This window comes from Vespa mandarinia, chromosome 19, assembly GCF_050613455.1.
Source record: "Vespa mandarinia isolate Hongniang chromosome 19, ASM5061345v1, whole genome shotgun sequence".
Classification (NCBI taxonomy): Eukaryota; Metazoa; Arthropoda; class Insecta; order Hymenoptera; family Vespidae; genus Vespa; species Vespa mandarinia.
The window spans coordinates 1,897,501-1,920,000 of NC_140828.1; the positions used below are offsets into that span (position 1 = coordinate 1,897,501).

The 22,500-nt window shown below is 30.3% G+C and overlaps 1 protein-coding gene across 9 annotated transcripts in view; it reads left to right on the forward strand.

The window, feature by feature from the left end:
* LOC118447975 (uncharacterized) overlaps window positions 1–22,500 on the forward strand; it is a 148,229-nt gene that overhangs the window by 85,310 nt on the left and 40,419 nt on the right. For 6 of the 9 annotated variants that reach the window (XM_035880594.2, XM_085662694.1, XM_035880592.2 and 3 more), the window contains exons 2-3: window positions 5,403–5,521; window positions 12,841–13,064. In XM_035880594.2, coding sequence (XP_035736487.1) covers window positions 5,428–5,521; window positions 12,841–13,064 — 318 coding nt within the window. In that variant the 5' untranslated portion in view covers window positions 5,403–5,427. Of the gene's footprint in view, window positions 1–5,402; window positions 5,522–6,595; window positions 6,621–12,840; window positions 13,065–22,500 lie in introns of those variants that run through there. The other 3 variants (XM_035880591.2, XM_085662696.1, XM_085662695.1) reach the window with 2 other exon arrangements.

The window sequence follows — 22,500 nt, forward strand, 5'->3', positions numbered from 1 at the left end:
AGATAACGTTCGATTGATTCTCAACAATCGATTTTTCTCTCTCTTTCTCTCTCTCTCTCTCTCTCTCTCTCTCTCTCAAAAGAGAGAGAGAGAGAGATAGGTATACTTCAAAAGAAAAGCTGGAATTACATTGAACCGTCGTCGTTTGCCTTCGAAACGTCGATCGGTGAGAATTAATCGTCCGTGGAGATAGAAGGAAAGAAAGATGGAAAGAAAAAGAAAAAATTAAAAGAAAAGGAGAACAAGAAGAAGGAGAAAAAAAGAAAGAAAGAAAGAAAGAAAGAAAGAAAGAAAGAAAGAAAGAGAAGATAGAATCGATTGGTAATGGCGAGCTCGTAATTATTTGAACGGAATAATTTTTAAAGATTTGGTCTTTTTTTCCTTTTCCTTTTTTTTTTTCTTTGTAAAATTCGACGATTCGTATTCATATATAAATATATATATATATATATTTTTATTTATTTATTTATTTATTTATTTATTTATTTATTTATTTATTTATTTATTTATGTATTTATTTTATTTTATATCAATTAATTGCAACATAGTTGCGAAACGTAGTATAGAAATTCGCGAAAATATGTGCTTTCTTTTCTTTTTTTTTTTTTTCTTTTTTTTTTTTTTATATCGACAAAAATATCAATTTCGTAGATCTTTATTATTCCTTCTTCCTTTCTATAATTTTTTATCACTATCAAATTTGATTTAATTCATTAATTAATTAATTACAATGCCATTATAAGATATGTTCTTTCTTTTTTTTTTTTCGTTTCTTTTCTTTTCTTTTTTCTCTTTTTTCTTTTTCTCTCTTTTTTTATATATATATATATATATATATATATATATATATATATGTAAAAGGTGAAAATGTAGGATGTTCGACGATTCAAAGAACATTCGTTTTGGCTATGTGCCTTTTTTAATATGCCTCGGTCAGAGGAGAGAGAGCGAGAGAGAGAGAGAGAGAGTGAGAGAGAGCTTGAAGCACGTCGAGATTGCAATTTTCTCATCGAGAAAATAAAAAGAATGCTAACAATAATTCCCTCTCGTTGCTTTTCAAACGAGATTTAGCTCTCGCGTAGACTTTCCCTCAGAATTTCCGACTTCTTAATCTCGTCACCTTTCTGGCTATCCGCCCGTCCATTCGGTAATCTAATTTTCCACCTAAAAGGAAAAGGGTTTTAATCGTTTCTCGTCGTTGGACGAACAGAACAGAGGCTTCAATTATTCTTCTTCTTCTTCTTCTTCTACTATTTTCTTCCTTTTCTTTTCTTTTTTCCTTTTCTTTTTTTCTTCTCTTTTCTTGTCTTTTCTTTTTTTTTTTTTTTTTTTTTATTTTTCTTTTCTTTTTTCTTTTTTTCTTTTCTTTTTAATTAACGATTTTTAAAAACTATTCGCTTTTCTATTCTCGATAATGATAATAATTTTTATTTTTAAACCGATCAATTTTTTTCCGAGATTTTCTCAAATACAACGTACACCTATAATATATTTACATTTACGTCTTATTGTATAGGGTGTACGAATATTTCTAAACATTCAAATAATAATAAATAAATAAATAAATAACTATTATTATAGCAACTGAATAATAATAATAATAATAATAATAATAATAATAATAATAATAATAATAATAATAATAAGATTTCTATAAAAATTATTTTCACATGCACATGTGATTTTTATGATCACGTTATAAAATACATATATTTAAATAATGTCTATAAGAATCAATAACCATAAACGAGAGAAGAATATAAAATCTAATTAAATAAAAATATATCATAATTTCTTCGTATAATATTCTGATTAAATTTTAAATATCTTTGATAAGTTTAATGACGTGAGCATGCGATTTAAAATTCATTGCATATATCCTACAATTAGAAAGAAAGAGAGCAAGAGAAAAAGGGAGAAAGAGAGGGATAGAGAAAGAGAGAGAGAGAGTGAGAATAGAGAGGAGTACAAATACGTGGCGCGTAATTTGAAAGTCAAAGTAAATTCGAAAGGTTTTCTACCCCTTAAACTCGAAATAATAGTTACGTTCAATTTTAAAAAGAAAACTATACCGGGATCTTTTCGTTCTCTGTCATTAACAAACTACGATGGAAAATTCGTGAAGAGATCGGAAACACGGTGTTGGGTAATAGTTGGAGTAATGAAAAAGGATAAAAGACAGAGAGAAAGAAAAAGAGAGAGAGAGAGAGTAACAGAAAGAGAGAGAGAGAGAGAGAGAGAGAGAGAGAGAGAGAGAGAGAGAAGACGACGAGAGTATAGTTTTAATTACCGCGAGTGTATTTGAAATAGCTGCACGGCCGTCTGTGGCAGAAACTGCGGAGAGGATTTAATGCTCGTAATTACTAAGCGTTACGTTAGCCACGAAATAATGTCTTTTGGGTGAGGAGAATGAGGAAGAAGGAGGTAGAGGAGGGATGAAGAGGGGGTGGTGGTGGTGGTGGTGGTGGTGGTGGTTGTTCTACTCTCTATATGGCTCGATAGCTCGACGAAGAGTTCCGAGCAAGCACGAAATGCAACTTTCGTAAAACCGTTCTTCCTTCTCCCTCTATCGTCTCTCTTACCACTATTTCTACCTCCCACCATTACCATCACCATCACCATCACCATCACTACCACCATCTCCATCTCCACTTCCACCTTTACCATCTCTCCTCCTACAAACCCCTTCCACCCCTCCAATTTCTATCCCCTATCTCCCGTTAGCTTCCACTTCTATTTCCTTGATACTATATACGTAAGTACGTATTTGTATTTCTATCGAAGTATGGAAGCTCGACTTTTGTATCCACGACACGAAGTACGAACTACTTTCGTGATAAAGATTTGCAATTCCTTGTTCCTTCTTCTTATTCCTCTTATTCTTATTTCTTTACTTTTTCTTCTTCTTCTTCTTCTAGTTCTTCTTCTTCTTCTTCTTCTTCTTCTTCTTCTTTGCCTTTTTCCTTTCTTTTTCTTTCTTTTTTCCAATAACATTTCTCTCTGTTCGCGACGTTTCCTTCCAAAGGAGAAAGAACGTTACCCGTTCATGGAATTTTATATCTTCGATTGTCGCGGACATCGAAAAGCGCCTGAGAAAAGTTTCTTTCGTTTCCTTTCTTTCTTTCTTTCTTCTTTTTTTTTTTTCTCTCCCTTTTGTTTTCTTTTTCTTTTGATTTTTTTCTTTTTTTTTTCTTTTTTTCTTTTTTTTTTTTCCTTGAAACGAGAAACTTCGGGCACATAGGCAATTTTTTACATTGGAATTTTTAGATCGGTGCAAATTCTATCACGCGTTCTATGCACACACACACACACACACACACACACACATATATATATATATATATACGTGCGCGGTACATATTTATTTGTTTTGTTATCTTAAAGAAATTATATTTGGATAGAACGAAAAATTATTTCTTTTCTTTCCTTTATTTTTACGCTTTCCTTTTCTCTTTTTCTTTTTCTCTTCTCTTCTTTTTCTTTTTCCTTTTCTTTTTTTCTGTTTTTCTTTCTATTTTTCTTTTTTTTTTTTTTTGATTTTTAGTTTTATTTCAATATCAACCAGAGGGAGAATTGAATTGCGAGAGACTTTCGTGTCAAAAAAAAAGAGAGAAAAGAAAAATAAAATAAAATAAAAAAAGAAGAGAAAAAGAAAATTTAACCGAAGCGTGACGGAAATGTTCAATTGAATTTGAAAATTATTTCAATATTTTTGGCTATATATATATATATATATATATATAAAAATTTGGAATTTTAAGAAATCATTTTTGTACGATTATTATTCTTTCTCTCTCTCTCTCTCTTTGATTTTTTATTATTTTATTAAGTAAAATGTATAGAAAATTAGAACCATTTTAGAATCAAAATTAGAACAAATGATTTTGAAGCGATCATTTGTATTTGACTGTATCATTTTATTATATACACAGTTTTTAAGTATATATATATATATATATATACATGTTTCGTCTAATACGAGGAACATTCCTAGGGGTAAAAATCAATACAAATTTTCGACACGTTTACGAGCATAATACGCGCTAATGAATATTACTCAATAAAGTAAATTCATGTTCACAGTTCACAACACAGTATTCGTTGCATAGAGGAGAATTGTCCGATAATTAAAGTGCACCCCTATGATTATACCGCATTCCAAAACGTAATTGTTACAAATTCGATGCGATATAGTTGAATGATCCTTAACACATATTCCATTGTACACGTTTCATGTATATATATATATATATATATATATATATATATATATATATATATATATAGGAACGAACAAATTATTTTATTACATACGTATATGCGTGTCCATGTTACTCTTTTCTTCTACATTTATTTTTTTATTTCTTCATTTATTCCTCTTGTTTTTTTTTTCTAACAAATTTTGAATTAATTCGTTGATATCCAATTAAAAGTTCTCATTAGAAAATAAATAAATAAATAAATAAATAAATAAATAAATAAATAAATAAATATTTCATTTAAGTATTAAAACAACTTGTGAACTCGAACGCGACATATATAAATAAATATTTCAAATTATAATTTTATATGCTATACTATATAATTTTTATTTTGTATAAATAATATTTGACACATATATAAGTACACACACACACACACACAGACATACATACACAGAACGATATAATAATTATAATATTACTAAAACGTTTATAATAATAAATTCGATCCATTCGTAGATTAATTATATAGATATAACTTTTGAAACAACGAAAAGCCCTTCTGAAAAAGGAGAAAGAAAAAGGGTGTAGGTCGAAAGTGGGGGATGACTGTGTACTACGAAGAGGTCTTTTCACCCCCTCGAAACAGTATTCTTCCTTGCACCCTTCTTCTATACCCTCCATGGTATTTCTACCCTCTTGGCGCAGCAATGTAACGTAAAGGAGCGCGTGCGCTATTCGAACGAGAGGACTATCATAGTGTTTGAGAGAGAAGGAAAGAGACACACATACAAAGAGAGAGAGAGAGAGACAGAGAGAGAGAGAGAGAGAGGAGATCGACTGTTCGCGCCTAAAATCTTTCAGGGAAGTCGAGAAAGGTCGATCAGTCGCACGACGAACGTCGTGCTTAAACATTTACCCCGTTTCATTCGCTTCTTTAAGAAATTATATTATTTTTTCTTTCATATATATTTTATATATATAAATATTAAAAATAACATAAAAAAAAAACTCGTGTATCGCGAGTGATAATGATCGATAGATCGTAAGTGTGAAGATAAAATTATGGGACAATGATGTTTCGTTGAATCTAAATCAAATTATTGTTTCATTGTTTTTCTTTCTTCTTTTTTTATCGTTTTATTATTATTATTATTATTATTATTATTTTTTTTTTTTTTTTTTTTTTTTTTTTTTAAGAGAAAGATTGTGAAAGGTTAGAGGGATGATCGTTGCAAAGGGCCCAGCAGCCCTTCTTCTTCTTCTTAATATCATTCTGTGTCATCGATTGGAACACGTGGATGCTAAAAATGATAACCGTGAGTGATAATCAATAATCATCTCATTTATTTTTTTTTTTTCATTCTAACAGAGATCTTCAATTGACACTTTAATTAACATATTAATAATAATAGTAATAATAATAATAATAATAATAATACTAATAATACTAATAATAATAATGACGATGATGATGATGATGATGATGATAATGAGAATAATGGTAATGATAATAAGAATGACTATGATAATAAAATGGGAATGTATGTATATATAAATTTAAAATGGGAGACCTCATATATTCTTTTAATGTCTTTCTTGGTATTATAAAAAAATAAGGAGAGACATAAAAATATTTATTTATCTCTCTCTCTCTCTCTCACTCTCTCTCTTTTTTTTTATCTCTTTGATATTTTCATTAAAGGTGGATACACGTTGAACATTACGACATTAGCATTTCATAGGCGATAAAACATTTGATGAAACTAAGTAGTACAGTCACGATCACGTACTATGTTGTGATCTATTCAGAGTGAATTTACGATCTTCCTCGTAATACTTTAGCCGTAAACATTCCCGACATATTCCTAAAGGTAATCAAGCACACGTGTGCAAGTTCGTTGATGAGAGAACGTGAATTTGATAAAACATATTAAAACGATTCACGAAGTAACAAAATATTTACGATATTAATTATGTATGTTCATTAACTATTAATATGGAATATATTGTTAATTCGATGATTTTTATTTCATATGATATTTAAATTTTAAACAAAAAAATAAAAGAATTAGGGACAGAGAAAGAGAGTGATAGAGAGTGAGAGTATGTGGAAAAAAATTTTTCCAAAAGTTTCTTCAATAGATACAAATCAATAACGTTGTTTCTTTTTATTCTAAATTATAATAAAATTATTAAAAAGAACTTTTTATCTCTCTCTCTCTCTCTCTCTCTCTCTCTTTCTAATGTCCCTTTTCGATTCTGTTTTCTTTAGACGTAGAATTAGTAAGGGGAAAAAAAACAAAAAAAAGAAAAAAAAGAAAAAACGAAAAAAAAAAATCAAAAGAAGAAGAACGAAGAAAGAAGAAAGAAGTAGAAGAAGTATAAGAAGAAGAATAAGAAGAAGAATGAGAAGAAGTAAGATACAGATAAAATCGATTGCGCGTCGTCTCGCGAAAGAAAACTTTCTTGGCGTGGAGCTCCTTCGAGTGCTTAGAGAAAAGTGCTCAGAACTTAATACGGTCGGTTGGCGCTCAGTCGAGCCATACTACGTACGAAGAGAGTAATATTGATCGACGAAGGGGGCTTACGTAGTCCTAAGAAAGAAAGAGGAGATAGATAGATAGATAGATAGATAGAGATAGAGATAGATATAGATATATATATATATAGAGAGAGAGAGAAAGATAGAGAGAAAAAGGGAGGGTCACATCGAAGGGTGGCATGAACTGAGAGGGACTACTTGCTTGCCAGAAAGAGTGTATGTGTAAGAAAAAGAAAGAGAGAGGGAGAGAGAGAGAGAGAGAGATAGAGATACAGAGGCAAACGAGTAAAAAGATTTCCCTCAAGGTTTTCCAACACGACTTTTTCGTCAAACTTTCGACTCTTCTTCTTTCGAAGATCTTCATTCAAAGCATACAAATTCAGGGGACGAGTATGTTTCTTTTTGAAAAAGTCATGCCGATACAGATCTTATCTACTATTTCAGTTTGATGAAATTTTTCATCGTAGTATCAGTTCAAGATATAAAATTTTGTCATAGCATGAGGAAAATCGAGATTGACTGGATTTCGTTTCGTTTCGTTTCTCTTCTTGTTTTCTTTTTTTTTTCTTTTTTTTTTCTTTTTTTTTTCTTTCCTCTATACTATCTTTATTCTTTTCCTTTTTCCCGTTCTGTATCCTACCATTTGTTTTTTTCTTCCTTTTTCTCTTTATTCACTGTTTTCTTTTTTCCCCACTTCTTTTTTTTCTTTTGGTTTTTTTTCTTTTCTCTTTTTTTTTTTTTTTTTTTTTTTTTTGACGAAACACGTCGTCCACGTTATATAGTTAAGTATGTATATGTCTTTTGCATGTATATATATATATATATATATACGTATTATGTATCGAAAATCGGTAAAAGAGTTTTGGCCTATATATAGGGAGTAAAGTTAAAAAAAAAAAAAAAAGAAAAAGAAAAGAAATAGAGAACGTAGGATTTTTCTTTTCTTTTTTTTCTTTCTTTTTTTTTTTTTTTTTTTTTTTTTAGGATCCAGGACAGCTGTGTTTTTTCACTAGAGTTTTTCCTCCGCTCTTTCGAAAAGCTATACCTTTAAACCCACCCACCAATCCTCCAGCTCGCCTCTCCATCCCACCCGCATAGCTATCGTTACTGCGAAATAAGAGGAAACTTTTCAATACAGTTTTGTTCCTTGTCTTTTCCTCCTTTCGGTCCAGTCGTCGTTCTCTCCCTCTCCCTCTCTCCCTCTTTCTCTTTCTCTCTTTTTCTTTCTCTTGTTCTTTTCTCGATCAGTCTTGTAACATGCTTTTTATCTTTCAATTGGTACCAAGGAACGCTTCGAAGAATTTTCGCATCGTGAAATCTTCGATCTTCAATCTTCTTGTTTCAATCTGTAAGATGCAACGTATTCCCTCCTTTTTTTTATAAGTTCGATCGAACGGAAAGATTAATTCTTTTTTTCTTCTTTTTTTTCTCGTTCTCTTTTTTTTCTTCTTCTTTCCCCCCCCTCCCCCCCTCGACCCCCTACTTTACTTTCTTCCTTCTCCTTTTAAACGCGTAAAAGATAAAATTAAAATCCTTCGATAAAAAAAAATCGTGGATATCGTTGAAATAAGGGAGAACTTTAAATTTCGCGAATTCTTTTTTCACGAACGAATCTATTATCGTCTCTTTTATTTTACGAAATTTTGTTCTCTCCTTCTTCTCGTTTTTTTCCCCGCGCGCCCCCCCCCGCCACCCCCTTTTCTTTTTATCCTTTGTTAAATCATCGATTTTCATTATGCATCCTAAGTTTCATAGAGTTTTTCATTTATCGAATTCAATACGCGTATATATTGTCAATTTGCAAAACGTTTGCCGTTACCTGTTGTTGTGTCTTTTTTCGTTCATGTTTTTGTTTTCATTTTTTCTTTTTATTTCTTTTTCTTTTTTTGTTCCTCTTTTCTCTCTCTCTCTCTCTTTTCGCAACACGTGCATACGAATAATTTTTCTTTTACACCCCTTTGTTATCTCATATGATCGTTTGTGAAAAAATTTCAGAAGAAACACTTCGGCTTATCTTTATTACAATGAAAAATCACTTTTAACACGCGAAAGTATCGTGAGCATATATACATACACACATACACACACAAACACACATATATACACACACATATATATATATGCATATATATATATATATATATATATATATATATATATATATATTTTAATTTTCTTTTTATATATTCTTTCTTTTGCAATTTTTTTTTCTTCTCTCTCTCTCTCTCTCTCTCTTTTTTTTTCTTTTTTTTCTTTTCAAAACCTGCAATTACATATTACTTTAATGATCTAAAGGAAAGATCTCTTTATATAGGTCATTGCCCATCTACATATTAATTAATGATGTTTTAAATTCGATCCAAAGGAAAAATAGTAGATTATCCTTCCTTCTCTCTCTCTCTCTTTTTCTCTCTCTCTCTCTCTCTCTCTTTCTCTCATCTCTCCTATCTCTATCTCTCTTTCTCTCTTATCTCGTTGAATTCAGCAGACCGGTATTAATCGTAGATGCACGAAGAGATCCAAGTAGAGATCCATTATCTCTCGACGATGCACGAATCAATTGGTTACCAATCGATCGGATAATTCGACTCGGCCTGCCAACAAGCAAACTTAAACGTTAGGCATCGACGTCTGTTACACTTGAACGCATAGACAAATCGACGAATTTATTTCCGCCAGTGAGAATGTGACTAATTCGTAGACTAATTTTGAGCTATTCTCTTTCTCTCTCTCTCTCTCTCTCTCTCTCTGTCTCTCTCTCTCTCTCTGTCTCTCTCTCTCTCTCTCTCTCTCTCTCTCACTCTTTCTCTTTAGCTATTTTATTTAGTAGATCGTTTGTAATAGATTACGTAGGAGGAAATAGTATAATTAGTAAAGTTTTTTCTTTTTTTCTTACGTCATTTTACTTTTAAATATTAATTTATATAAATTAGATAATCGCGAGAATTAAATCATTATTTTGTAATCTTTGAATTGTACGAATTGTTTTATTTTTTTATTTTCTTTTCTTTTTTTTTTTTTTTTAATACAACGTAATATACACATAACAAGATAATTACGAGAGAAATAATTAATAAATGTTCGTCTTCATGTCATTTATTTTTAAATAGAATTTAATATATTTATATATATACATATATATATACACACACACACATACACCTACACATATACTTACACATATACACATGCATACGCAGGTATAAGATAATTACAAGTAAATGTGATACTTGTACTTATATGGAACGTAATATAAAATTTCATTTTTATAGAGAAAATATGAAGATATGTAAAAGTAAAAATTCATACTTAAATAAAAATTCATAGGAAGGAAAATAATAAAATTATAATATATTATTATTTTTATAAACTTCAAAATCTTGATTTTAAATCCAATATTGTACTTTTTCTTCTTTTTTTTTTTTTCATTCGTATTATTTCGTTTGTAACTATTATAGCTTTTTATCCTACAGATACTTACATCCAGTATATATATATATATATATATATATATATATCCAGTATATATATCCACATAGTCCAGTATATATATATATATATATATATATATATATATACTGGACTGTGTGGACACGGCTGGTCGAACGAAAATACTCTCGTAAAATCTAATATCAACCAGTCTCTCTCTTTCTTTTTCTTTCTCTCTCTCTCTCTCTCTCTCTCTCTCTTTCTCTCTCTCTCATATTCGGTAACAGCATCGTTACTTTCCTATTGCGCGTTCTCGAATCTATTAAATAAATTTATCCGTGAGAATTCGAAAATCGTTTGATTTTTATTGAAATTTCAAACGTGCCACAGATGCGATATAGATATCGTACAATCGTAACGATATTATATAATCTTGAAAAACAAATTTTATATATATATATATATATATATATATATATAAAAAAAAAAAATAAAAAATAAAACGAGAGATAGACAAATATGATCGCTAACAAATCCACTAATATATATATATATATAAGTTTATTAATTAATATCTTTAGAGTATAACTTTGAATATACCGGAAATAGCATTGGGATGCACTTTGGATATATGTATGCACGTTTCGTTTTATAAATATCGTATACATAGGTACATAAATCTGTACATACATATATAAATGCATATATAGATACATGTACATAGAATATATATATATATATATATATATATATATATATATATATATGTATATAGATATGTACGTTTGGAAACAACAGACGAGAACTAAGTAATTTTGCTGTCGGCAGTATACCGAAGTGCAAGGAGGATACGCAGAGACAAATATCCAAAGTTGCAAGCACGGGTTCGTTCGTTCTACTCTTGTGTAGTATTATGGCTACCACGAACCACCCAATGCCTCATATTCCACCTAAATTGCACTGAAATGATGTTACCCAACATGAATGAAATGCATTTGTTCAATTGTTTTTCTCACTTTATGCAGGAGACAGAGAAAGATATAAATAGATTTGATTGAGAGAGAGAAAGAGAGAGAGAGAGAGAGAGAGAGAGAGAGAGAGAGAGAGAGAGAGTAATAATTTCATTCTAATTGAAACTCGTATGCCAAACAATTAATTTGTATGAATAAAATAAAAATTAAATTTAAATATGAAATTAAATGTAATCATTTTTATTACAAAATATATAATGTATATATATATATATATGTATATGAGTCGTTGATTTTGAAAGTGGGATATATTTTATGTTATTGTTAGATAAATTGATGGTTTACAATTTGAAAATGACTTAAAAAATATCGATAAACAGTAATACATTTATTTTGCATTTTCTTTTATTTATTTATTTATTTATTTTTCTTTTTTTTTTTTGTTATCTTATTTTCACATAAATTTAATATCCAATTAATAATGGTTATTCGAGTTAGATGAAAAAAAAAAAATATAAAAAAAAAGAAGTCCGTGATTTTTCTCTACACCAATTTAACTTTCAAAATCAACTCAACAATAAGTATAATCGTCGAAATAAAAATGACTAGGTAATAAATTTATATCTACATTATTAATTGTAAATTATAATTGTAATATATAATGATATATTTATTTGTGAATTGATTAAATATATTAATTTTAACGTTAATTTGTAATAATAATTATTGGCATTAATTTATACTTTTCGTAAAATAGACTTGGCCCATTTGGAAAAAGCCAATCAATTTTAAAAATTTGTTAATATATTCAAAACGAATATAAGTAAATAATTATATATATATATTTTTTAATAATATTCGTTATCAAAAATTTTCTAAGAATATATATACATATATTTTTTCTTTTGTTAATATTTTTTTTGTAATAAACAAAATCTTAGAAAATTTTCGTACAAATTGACTGCTGTACGAATATTTTTTACACTCACTATATATATATATATAATTTGAAAAATTTTTAATTGTTCCGTATAATCTCATAATTTTATTTTATATTATCTCATAATTTTATTTTATATAATCTCCAAATTTTATCTTATCGTTTGTTTTCTTTTACATTTGTATTGATTTTTAATGTAAAAATGACTTTGCAAAGGTAAACGACCTTGCAGAATATCACACGACATTGTTATAGATAAACGTACATACGTATGTTATTGTTTCGTTTACCTGTACATACGCGTTTACGTGGTTATATCCTATGAGTAATCATTTCTAGGAATTCATCCTTGTCAATAGAAGTCGAATGAAAAGGACAACAGAGCTCAGTTGTCTCTCGTCGTTCGTCGGAGTAAGATCGTGAAGAAAGTATTACTAATATTCTTCATATTTCTATCTTATAAAAAATTTTTTAACGATTATTAAAGAATTTTACATGTTCATATATGCATGTATTCGAGATTTATTATACAAATTTTTTTATATTTATATTGTAAAACAGCGTTCGGAAAAAAATTTATATATATATAACTGTGGACACATAATATATAAATTAATTATTTTATATATATATATATATATATAATATTACGTAGTATACATGTATGTATCTATATATATATATGTGTATATATTATTTGTTATATTGAAATCATACGAAATTATTTTTTGTTTCTTTTTCGGATTGTTCCAGATCAGATAAGCGATATTTGTAAAAGGAATTTCATGCAGGATCTCTATAGGAAAATAGATGGTGCAGTTTTAACGTCTAAACATGAAAGAGATCTCGATTGTGCCATCACATTTCAAACGCACAGCATCCTACAACGTTTCATGCTACGATTCGATCAACTTCAATTGGATTGTAACGATCATCTTTACATCTACGATGGTGCACATGCGGTTGGCAGTTACAAGGTAATATTTTAATAATGCCAATGCAATAATAATAATAAAAATAATAATAATAGTGATTGTTTCATACATGACGATCTAATTCATTCCGTTTACGAGCACTACGATATTTCTCGAATTAATGAGATTTTCAATATGATTATGCGACATACTTATATAATTTGCCGAATGAATTATTTTTATATTATAATAATAATTATGGATATATTATACCGATCATGTGTTATCGATATCAATCATGTGTTTTTAAAAATATCTCTCTATCTCTATCTCTATCTCTATCGTATATAATTATTTGATTAAAAAAGATGTTGACATCGAAAAGTCGATAAGTATTATAAATCTCGATAATATACTTTAGATCGTTTAAATTATAGATCGTTTTAAGAATTTATTTCTTTTTGGAATATTATTAAAGTGGAAAGAAAGAAAAAAATATATCGATGAGATATAATTAAAGCCAATCGAAACTTTTCGATCGAATTATATATTTTGGAAATAGCCAAAATAAAGATCCGTCAATCTTAATACAATAATAAAAATTAGATCAAGATATTGATTATTTAGAATGATTAAAATGATCGTATAGTATAAAATATTATTGTTAGGTAAAATTATTCTATTTGATTTTTACTTTTTTTTTTTTTTTAGATCTCCTTCTATTCTAACAAATCATCTAACTAGTTATCGAATTGATTATACATTTTAAACTATTCTTGATACACATACACACGCACACATACATACATACATATATACATACATATATATATATATATATATTATATATATTTTATATATATATATAAGATATTTTTTCTCAGCTCATCAATTGAACTTCGATCCAGGAAGCCATACGAATTTTTGCGATACTTGTGATGATTAATGAGCCAGGAAGCATCTCGTATTTTTTGATTTCGATCGACGTGTTCCCTAGACACGTAATTACCGTAATCGATCAAACACCCCCTGTTCTTCTCTCTCCCTCCCTCCCTCCCTCCCTCACCTTCTCTTATACTAATTGCAAAAGGAACGACGTTATTATTTTTTCCTCATTATTCTTTATACACACACACACACACACACATATATATATATATATATATATATATATATATATATATCTTAAAAAATGCTATATTAATAAATAATAGTAATAATAATAATAATAATAATAATAATATAAGGATATATTGTAATGACAAAGATATTACGTAAAATTTATCTTTGATGGTAAGAAGGGGGATTAGGGTGTGTTACCTGGGAAAGAGGATAGAAGGGGAGGATGAAGGAAGGGGGATGAGAGATGAAGTAGAGGGGGTAAGTTAAACTAGAGAAAGAAGGATGGATAGGACCGAAGAATTTACCCTTCGTATGGCCCAACGAGATTATATTTTAATGTATTCCAACATTATAAATTCCAAGCATGGCTTGGACCGGACAAGGATGGTGGAAACTTGCTCCATTAATCAAGATTCGTTTCTTAGCGTAAAATAGATAGAGCGAGAGAGATAGAAGGAGACAGAAAGTTTGTGTGTGTGTGTGTGTGTGCGAGAGAAATAGAGAAAGAGAGAGAGAGAGAGTTTATTTTCGATACGACCTTTTTCTCGCACTCATCAATATCATTGGATCTATGTCACATTTTTTAAAAATCTTTCTTTTATTATTATTACTTTTATAATCGAAGATAAATATTTTCTCATTTCTTAATTCTCATACTTTGTTTATTTTTTTTTTCTTCTTTATTATAAATATCAATCAAAATTGTCCCTTGAAAAATTATATAAAATAATAATAATAATAATAATAATAATAATAATAATAATAATAATAATAATAATAATAATAATAATAATAATAATAACAATAATAATAATATATTCTCGTTATTAAAAATATTCTCAATGTTTTCAAAATTTTTTTTCTTTTCTTTCTTTTTACCTCTCTTCTCTCTCTCTCTCTCTCTCCCTTTTTTCCTTTTCTTTCTCGTCTCATTTAATTACAATTTTTTTATTTCCATAGTTAGATCGTACGATTATAATATTTCTTACGAGCTACGTGCTATTTCTATTGTATTGTATATACATACATACAATATATATATACATATATATATGTGTATGTATTTTTGTGTGTGTGTGTGTGCGAAACTAGACGACGATGCAGTTGCAATTTCTCATATAACTCGTGCAGTTGAAGAAAAACAAATAGTCCGAGGTACAATTAGCGAAATATCCGAGCAGGTTAAATTACTCTTTTCTCTTTTTTTGGCACGTAAAATTCTGTCCGCGGGTTTTGGTTGTTGGTATACATATAACGTTAACGCGAATACAACAACAACAAATGTTTCTACGTTTCTACTTATCTCTCTGTCATTCGTAAAAGAAAAAAAAAGAAAGAAGGAAGGAAGGAAGGAAGGAAGGAAGGAAGGAAGGAAGGAAGAAATGAAAACAAGAAAAAAGCCAAAATAAAAAAAAAAGAGAAAGAGAGAGAGAGAGAGAGAAAGGAAGTGCGGACATACGGTATATAGCACGAAGAGCAATGTAATTTTGCATAATGGCGATTTAACTTTAATCTTTTTTATGGTCTACTTAATGGCCCGTTAAGCCTGCCTGCTTGCCTGCCTCCGTGCTTCGTCCTTTTATTTTTCTCTCTGTGAACATGCCAAAAAACCTTCCTCTTTTCGTCCTCATCTTCGTACCTTCATTTTTCTACTTTCACCCTCATCCTCTCCTCTCTCTCTCTCTCTCTCCTCTCTCTATCTCTTTTACTCTCTTGTACATGTAAACAATGGGCGGGCTTGTACACACGTATACACATACACGCGCTTAAACAATGACAATGTTACACGGTTACAATCTCACTGGAGATTTAGCAGGGGAAAATTTGTTGCTCTCGTATTATTTGATTTTTTTCGATTTGAGGTGAAAAGTTTTCATCGGGGATGAAACGTTTGGGGTAAAACCACACACGGGGACGAGTTTCTCACGGTTGGATGGTTGGATGGACGGATGGATGGATGGATGGGTAGGTGGGGTGGATTAGGTGGATGGGTGGATGGGTTGCTGGGTTGGTGGGTGTTAACGTGCGCGCACACATACGACGTCAGAGACACGACGTCGGTCTTTGGTAGTAGTGAAATCATGGCCGCAATCAAATTCACGTGCTCGAGTTGGAACTGTAACTTGATCGATGCCGTTCGAGAGATTGACTCATCGGTCGAGGAATGGCCGAGTGCCGGACAATCCATACTCGTCGATCGAGATTAATTACAGCATTCCTGCAGTCGATGAAATTCGAGAGCGTGAGCGTAAGCGTGAAAGAGAGACAGAGAGAGAGAGAGAGAGAGAGAGAGAGAGAGAGAGAGATAGAGAAAGAGAAAGAGAGAGAGAGAGAGAGAATGTGATTACATCGTTACACATTACAGACTTGCAATTAATTCATTTCTTTCTCTCTTTCTCTCTCTCTCTCTCTCTCTCTTTCACTCTCTCTTTTTCTTTTTCTCTCATTTCTTCTTGTTCTCTACGTCGTTCGAGATCTACAATGATAAAGACGTCGATATAATTCTCTCTGCAATCGATTTTCTAAATAACTCGTTGTTACAATCAATTAGAAGCTTTCCTTTAATCTGTCCTATCGATTTTAACTTCACTCGAGAAAGAGATAGAGAAATAGAGAGAAAGAGAAAGAGAGAGAGAGAGAGAGAGAGAGAGAGAGTGAAGACAATTATTTTACTTTTCCCAATTAAAACAGCGTCTTCCCTTTTGGCTTTATTTTTCTTTTCTTATCTATTTTTCTTTTTCTCTTTCTTTGTCTTTTCTTTTTTTTTTCCTTACCCTTCTTATCTGTTTACATAGCACCGTTCCAAATTTTTATCACGAGTCTCTCTCTCTCACTCTCTCTCTGTCCTCCTTCGTCGAGTACTACTTTCTTATCTCTTTTTCTTAATTTTTTGTTTTTTGCTTTCCTCCCCCATCCCCACCCTCAACCCCCCAATCTCCTTTATATATATATATATTTTTTTTTTCCTCTCTCCCTCTCGTCTCTTCTCTTCTCTTTCTCCTTTTATTCTTTTCCCGCTGCTTTTTTTCCTTTTTCATTCCCTATCCAAATTAATTATTCAAATAGTTCGAAGAAAGTTACATTTTATTATTCTCCGCGGTAGTAGAAGGAGTGACGCGCAAAAATTACGCGGAGAAATACGATCGAGCAAGTTGTCGCATGCTACGCGAAAGAAAAGAGAACAGACAAGAAAAGAGAGAGAGAGAGAGAGAGAGAGAGAGAGAGAGAGAGAGAGAGAGAGAGTGAGTGAGTGAGAGAGAGTGAGTGAGCGAGTGAGTGAGTGAGTGAGTGAGAGAGGAAAGAGGAAGATAGAATATTGTCCACAACTTTCTTCGTGTCTTTCCTCCTCGTCATTCCACTTGCTTCCGAGCGTTTCCCCAACTTCTTGAATTAAACTTTACCGTAGAAGTTTCGAAGATGTGGTGAGTGCGTCTGTGAGTTAGAGTGAGTAAGAGAGAGACAGAGAGAAAGAGAGAGAGAGAGAGAGAGAGAGACAGAGATAAAGGGTAAGAGAAATAGAGATAGAGATAGAGAATGAGTGAGTGAGCGAGTGAGTGAATGAATGAATGACTGAGTGAGTAAAAGTGAGAGAGAGAGAGAGAAAGAGAGAGAGTGTGAGAAGATTGGTGTCATCGTGTAGTACGAAACATGCCTCGTCGAACGTTGTTGGTGCTTACATCGTATACACCATTCGTAGAAGTTGTAACAACACTGTAGCAACGTGCTATTACTTAAGCCAGCTAGCTCGAGTAATTGAATCAGATACTCGCGAGTGAACTCGCGTCTAGGGGTTTGTTCGTTATCTGCCTATTAAGGACGCACAGCTATCCGTTTGCTTGGTGGTGTTAGATCGATTAATAAATTAGTACGTATGTATTTATTTACTTTACTTTACTATACTGGTATTGTACTGTACTATATACTATTATATATACTGTACTTTAGCTAATTAATTATTTTGACTTTGTGCCTGGATGTTGATTAACTTAGGGAATAGTTTTTGTTTTTCATGTAAATACATACGTATGTACTTAATATATTTTTTAAACGGATTTAATAATGATCCGTACAAAAGGAGATTAAGTATAATTAGATCTTTGATAAGCGTTTTCGTGAGATTTTTTGATTTTTCGTTTTTGTTTTTCTTTTTTTTTCTTTTTTTTTTTTTTTCTTTTGGATTAATTTTATTATTACTTTTTTTCTTTTTCTTCTTTCTGGTTTTTATTTTGTTCGTTTACTTGTTTGATATTAAATAGATAACACGTGTAAGGTGTGATTTTAAAAAGGTATTTTTTATATAGAAGGTTAATTTTTTTTTTTTTTAACGATTTTATCAGATTTCATTGAAATTCATTCAAATAAGATTATTTTTAGATACACACACACACACACACATATATATATATATTTTTTTCCTTTCTGATCATATCTTAACTAACAAAAAAAAAAAGAAAGTAGAAAATTTTCTCTATCTAAAATAATTTAAAAAGATTGAAAAATGAAAATCAATTGAAAATGAATATATGATTTTCAATAATCGTCGTTATTGTACTAACATTTTTAACATAGCAATATAGCCCAACTATATAACTGATAAATTTTCTACGATCAAATGTACATACATACATACATATATACATACATACATACATACATACATACATACATACATACATACATACATATATATATATATACATAAGGAATTGAAAATGTGGCTGCAGATATAAAAGAGAGATCGAAATATTACGGAGCTAGGGAGTAAAGGTTGAACTACCAGTATCCACACCACCCACCACTACGACTAGGAGCAGTAGCAACAGAAGCAGTAATACCAATAGCAGTAGCAATAGCAGTAGCAGTAGCAGAGTAGCATCTATTTTGTCGGTAACGGGAAATGATAACGACGACTTAAACTTCCTTACGTTGCGATATCGCACCTGGAGAATTTGTGCAGAGCGCTTACCGCGAAGGAATTTCGCAAGTTCCGTAGAACCTGCAAGAGCAGTCTGCAAGCTGCTGCTGCTGCTGCTGCTGCTGCTGCTGCTGCTGCTACGAAGATGGCAAAGAAGGAAGATCTAGACTTTATATACATATATTATGTGTATATAATATATATATATGTATGTATGTATGTATGTATGTATGTATGTATGTATGTATGTATGTATGTATGTATGTATGTATGTATGTATGTACGTATATGTATTCGTATGTACGTGAAAACTTAGCGTTCGCCGAGGCCGTTAAACATTGTTGTATTAAGTTGACCGAATTTATGTTGGTCTCTCCGACCAACCGTTTCCTCTCGAACTCGATTCTTTACTTTGCCAATATATTCTCGGTAGGAGCCGCAAAATGTTATTTCAAAGTTTTCAAACTCTAGTTGCTCTAGGGTCCCTAGATCTTCCATAGAGAAGACGAAGAAGAAGAATCCTTCCTCATCTTCCTCCTTTTCTTTTTATTCTTATTCTTATTCCTTTTCTTCTTCTTCTTCTTCTTCTTCTTCTTCTTCTTCAACTTCCTTTTCATTAAAAATGACTTTCGTCTTATGGAATATTGGACGTTATTTTTTAATTCGTTACGACACGAACGAAACTAATTCGTTTCAATAATAATAGTTTCCTATTGAAATATCATTTTCGAGATATATTTTATTCTTTCTTAATTTCAAGTCTTCCCTTTTTTTTTCTCTCTCTCTTTTTTCGTTTTTTTTTTTCTTTATTTTATATTTTACTTTTACCTTTTTTTTCTTTTTCTTTTTTTTTCTTTTTCTTTTTCTTTCTTTTTCAGGAGATAATTATAATAGGACATAAGTGAAGAGATCTATTCGAGAAATTATTTAGAAGTATTTAATTGTACCAGGATGAAGGGTGGGGGAAATTTGTAACTTTTGTTATAGTTGTTATCGATCGCGATAGATTTTCAAGCACGTGAAGAAGAAACAAAAAGTAAGCTTTTTGAATGGAGGCTTCGTTCCAACTTTTCTTTTCGTTTTGAAAAATCCTTTTACTTTTTATCTTCCTCTTTTTTTTTTCTTTCTTTTTTTTTTTTTTATTCTTTATCCTTTAAAGGACGGATCACCGCCACGCGGAACGATATCGTGAATCCTTTGTGAGTTTTATCCCCATATAAGATATTATATATATACAATATATATATCTTTTTATATATATATATATATGTGTGTGTGTGTGTGTATGTGTGAATGTGTGTATGTATATATACACATATACTTTCTTTCTCTCTCTCTCTCTCTCTCTCTCTCTCTCTCTCTTTTTTCTTTTTCTGTTCTCATGTCATCGGATTCCCATAAACCGGTCTATCACTTCGCTCCCTTTGTCATCGTTCGCACTTTCACGCATTTTCTTTTCTGCCTTCTCGATAAAATCATATTTCCATTCTGTAGTTTGATCATCTATATGAGAATAACTTTCGATACAGTTTAAATACATTTTGTCTTTGTTCTCTTTTGATTTGATTTTTTTTCTTCTTTTTTTTTTTTTCACTTTTTTTTTTCACTTTTTTTTTTTTTTTTCGTATAATTTCTTTCACGAAATCCATAGATAAGATGTAGAAGACAAGTTGTTTTGATCGTTTCAATACTTTACAAACTATAGTCGATTAATTGTCATTATAAAATAATAATTATTATTATTAGAAATGAATGGAATTGCATTTATTTACAAATTATTCTTTAGCATAACGTAATTTTCTTTCGACAATAAAAATCATGTTCATTAGTTAGGACATATAGATGATCTAGAGACTATTCTTTTTTTTTTCTTTTTTCTTTTTTTTTTTTTTTATTCTCTTTTATTATTGAGAAGAAAATCATTATCATTTGTTTGCTTGTTCGTTTATTATTATTATTATTATTATTATTTTTTTTTTTTTTTTAAACAGATAGACTAATTATAATAATTACGAGATGAGAGTTTGTTAAAACGATGACGTAAAACAACACACATGCGCGCATACAATTAATTCTTTTTTTCAATCTATAAAATTATTATTTAACTTGATATTAAAGTTAACAAATCAATCGATATGTTTATTTTATTTTTTTTCCTTTTGTTTTTATTTCTTTTTTTGAAGAAATTGATATCAACACTTTCAGAGAGAATGATATTACATAAACGAGAAAGATATTTTCGTTTGATGGAAATCATTAATCTTGACATTGATTTGTACGATTTAATTAATGATATCGAACAATCGATCGATAATCATTAATTTATATTTATCTAGGTTTTGAGTTAGATAAAATAAAGATAATGTCAAGTGTCTCTGATATTTCCTCTCTCTTTCTCTCTCTCTCCTTCTTCCCACTATTTTCCTTCTTTATCTTTTCATTCACCCTCGTATATTCAGACTCAACGCACACACACACACACACACACACACACACACACACACACACGTATACATGTAAGCATATCTATATACATATATGTATAGAAAATGTTCTATGTAGCAGACGGATAGGGAGAGAGAGAGAGAGGCAGAGAGAGAGAGAGAGAGAGAGAGAGAGAGAGAGAGAGAGAGAGATAGAGAGAGAGAGAGAGAGAAAAAGAGACCAAGTAAACGTTCTCTACACATACAAGAGATACTTCATCTAACGGCTGATAAAACAAACGATTGGTCGTCCACTTTTATTCTGCTCGAGTTCCCTTACACACACACATACTTACACATACTCACATACTCACCATTTACATGGGCTCACACATACACACACATATACGTGTATATATATACATATATCTATTCAAGAAGAAATACACAGAAACATATTTACGTACCTTTTTGTCGTCTCTCCTTCTTCTATGTAATAGAGATCGTTCGATAGTATAAAAGATACGAGATAGACAATGAACGAAGATGAGTTTTTGCGAGATTCTCGATCATGATTACATGATCTGAACTGTCATTTTTGTTTTCTCATTGAGAAATGCACATTTCTCTTTATCGTAATTATTATGCTAAGGAGGATGAGTAAATTATGAATGAAGTGAGAATCATCGGAATATATATGAGAATGGGAGTGAATAAAAATATCAATTTTATTTATTTTTTATTTTGTATTATTTCTTTGTTTTCTTTTTTTTTTTTTTTTTTTTTTTTTTTTTCTTTTATGTATCTCGTTATCTCAATTTTTTTTTTTATTCATAGTTTCTCATGGAGATTTAATTTATTGATTTTAATTTTCTGTTTTTTCTTTCTTTTTTTTTTTCCATATCTCTCGATAGCTACGTTCCATTTGTAAGTATTATTTCCCGGGAAGGATATTTTTTTTTTTTTTTTTTTTTTGTATTTTGTAAGATTGAAATAACATCGAAATTTATTTGCGTCGATAGAAAAAAAAAAAAGAAGA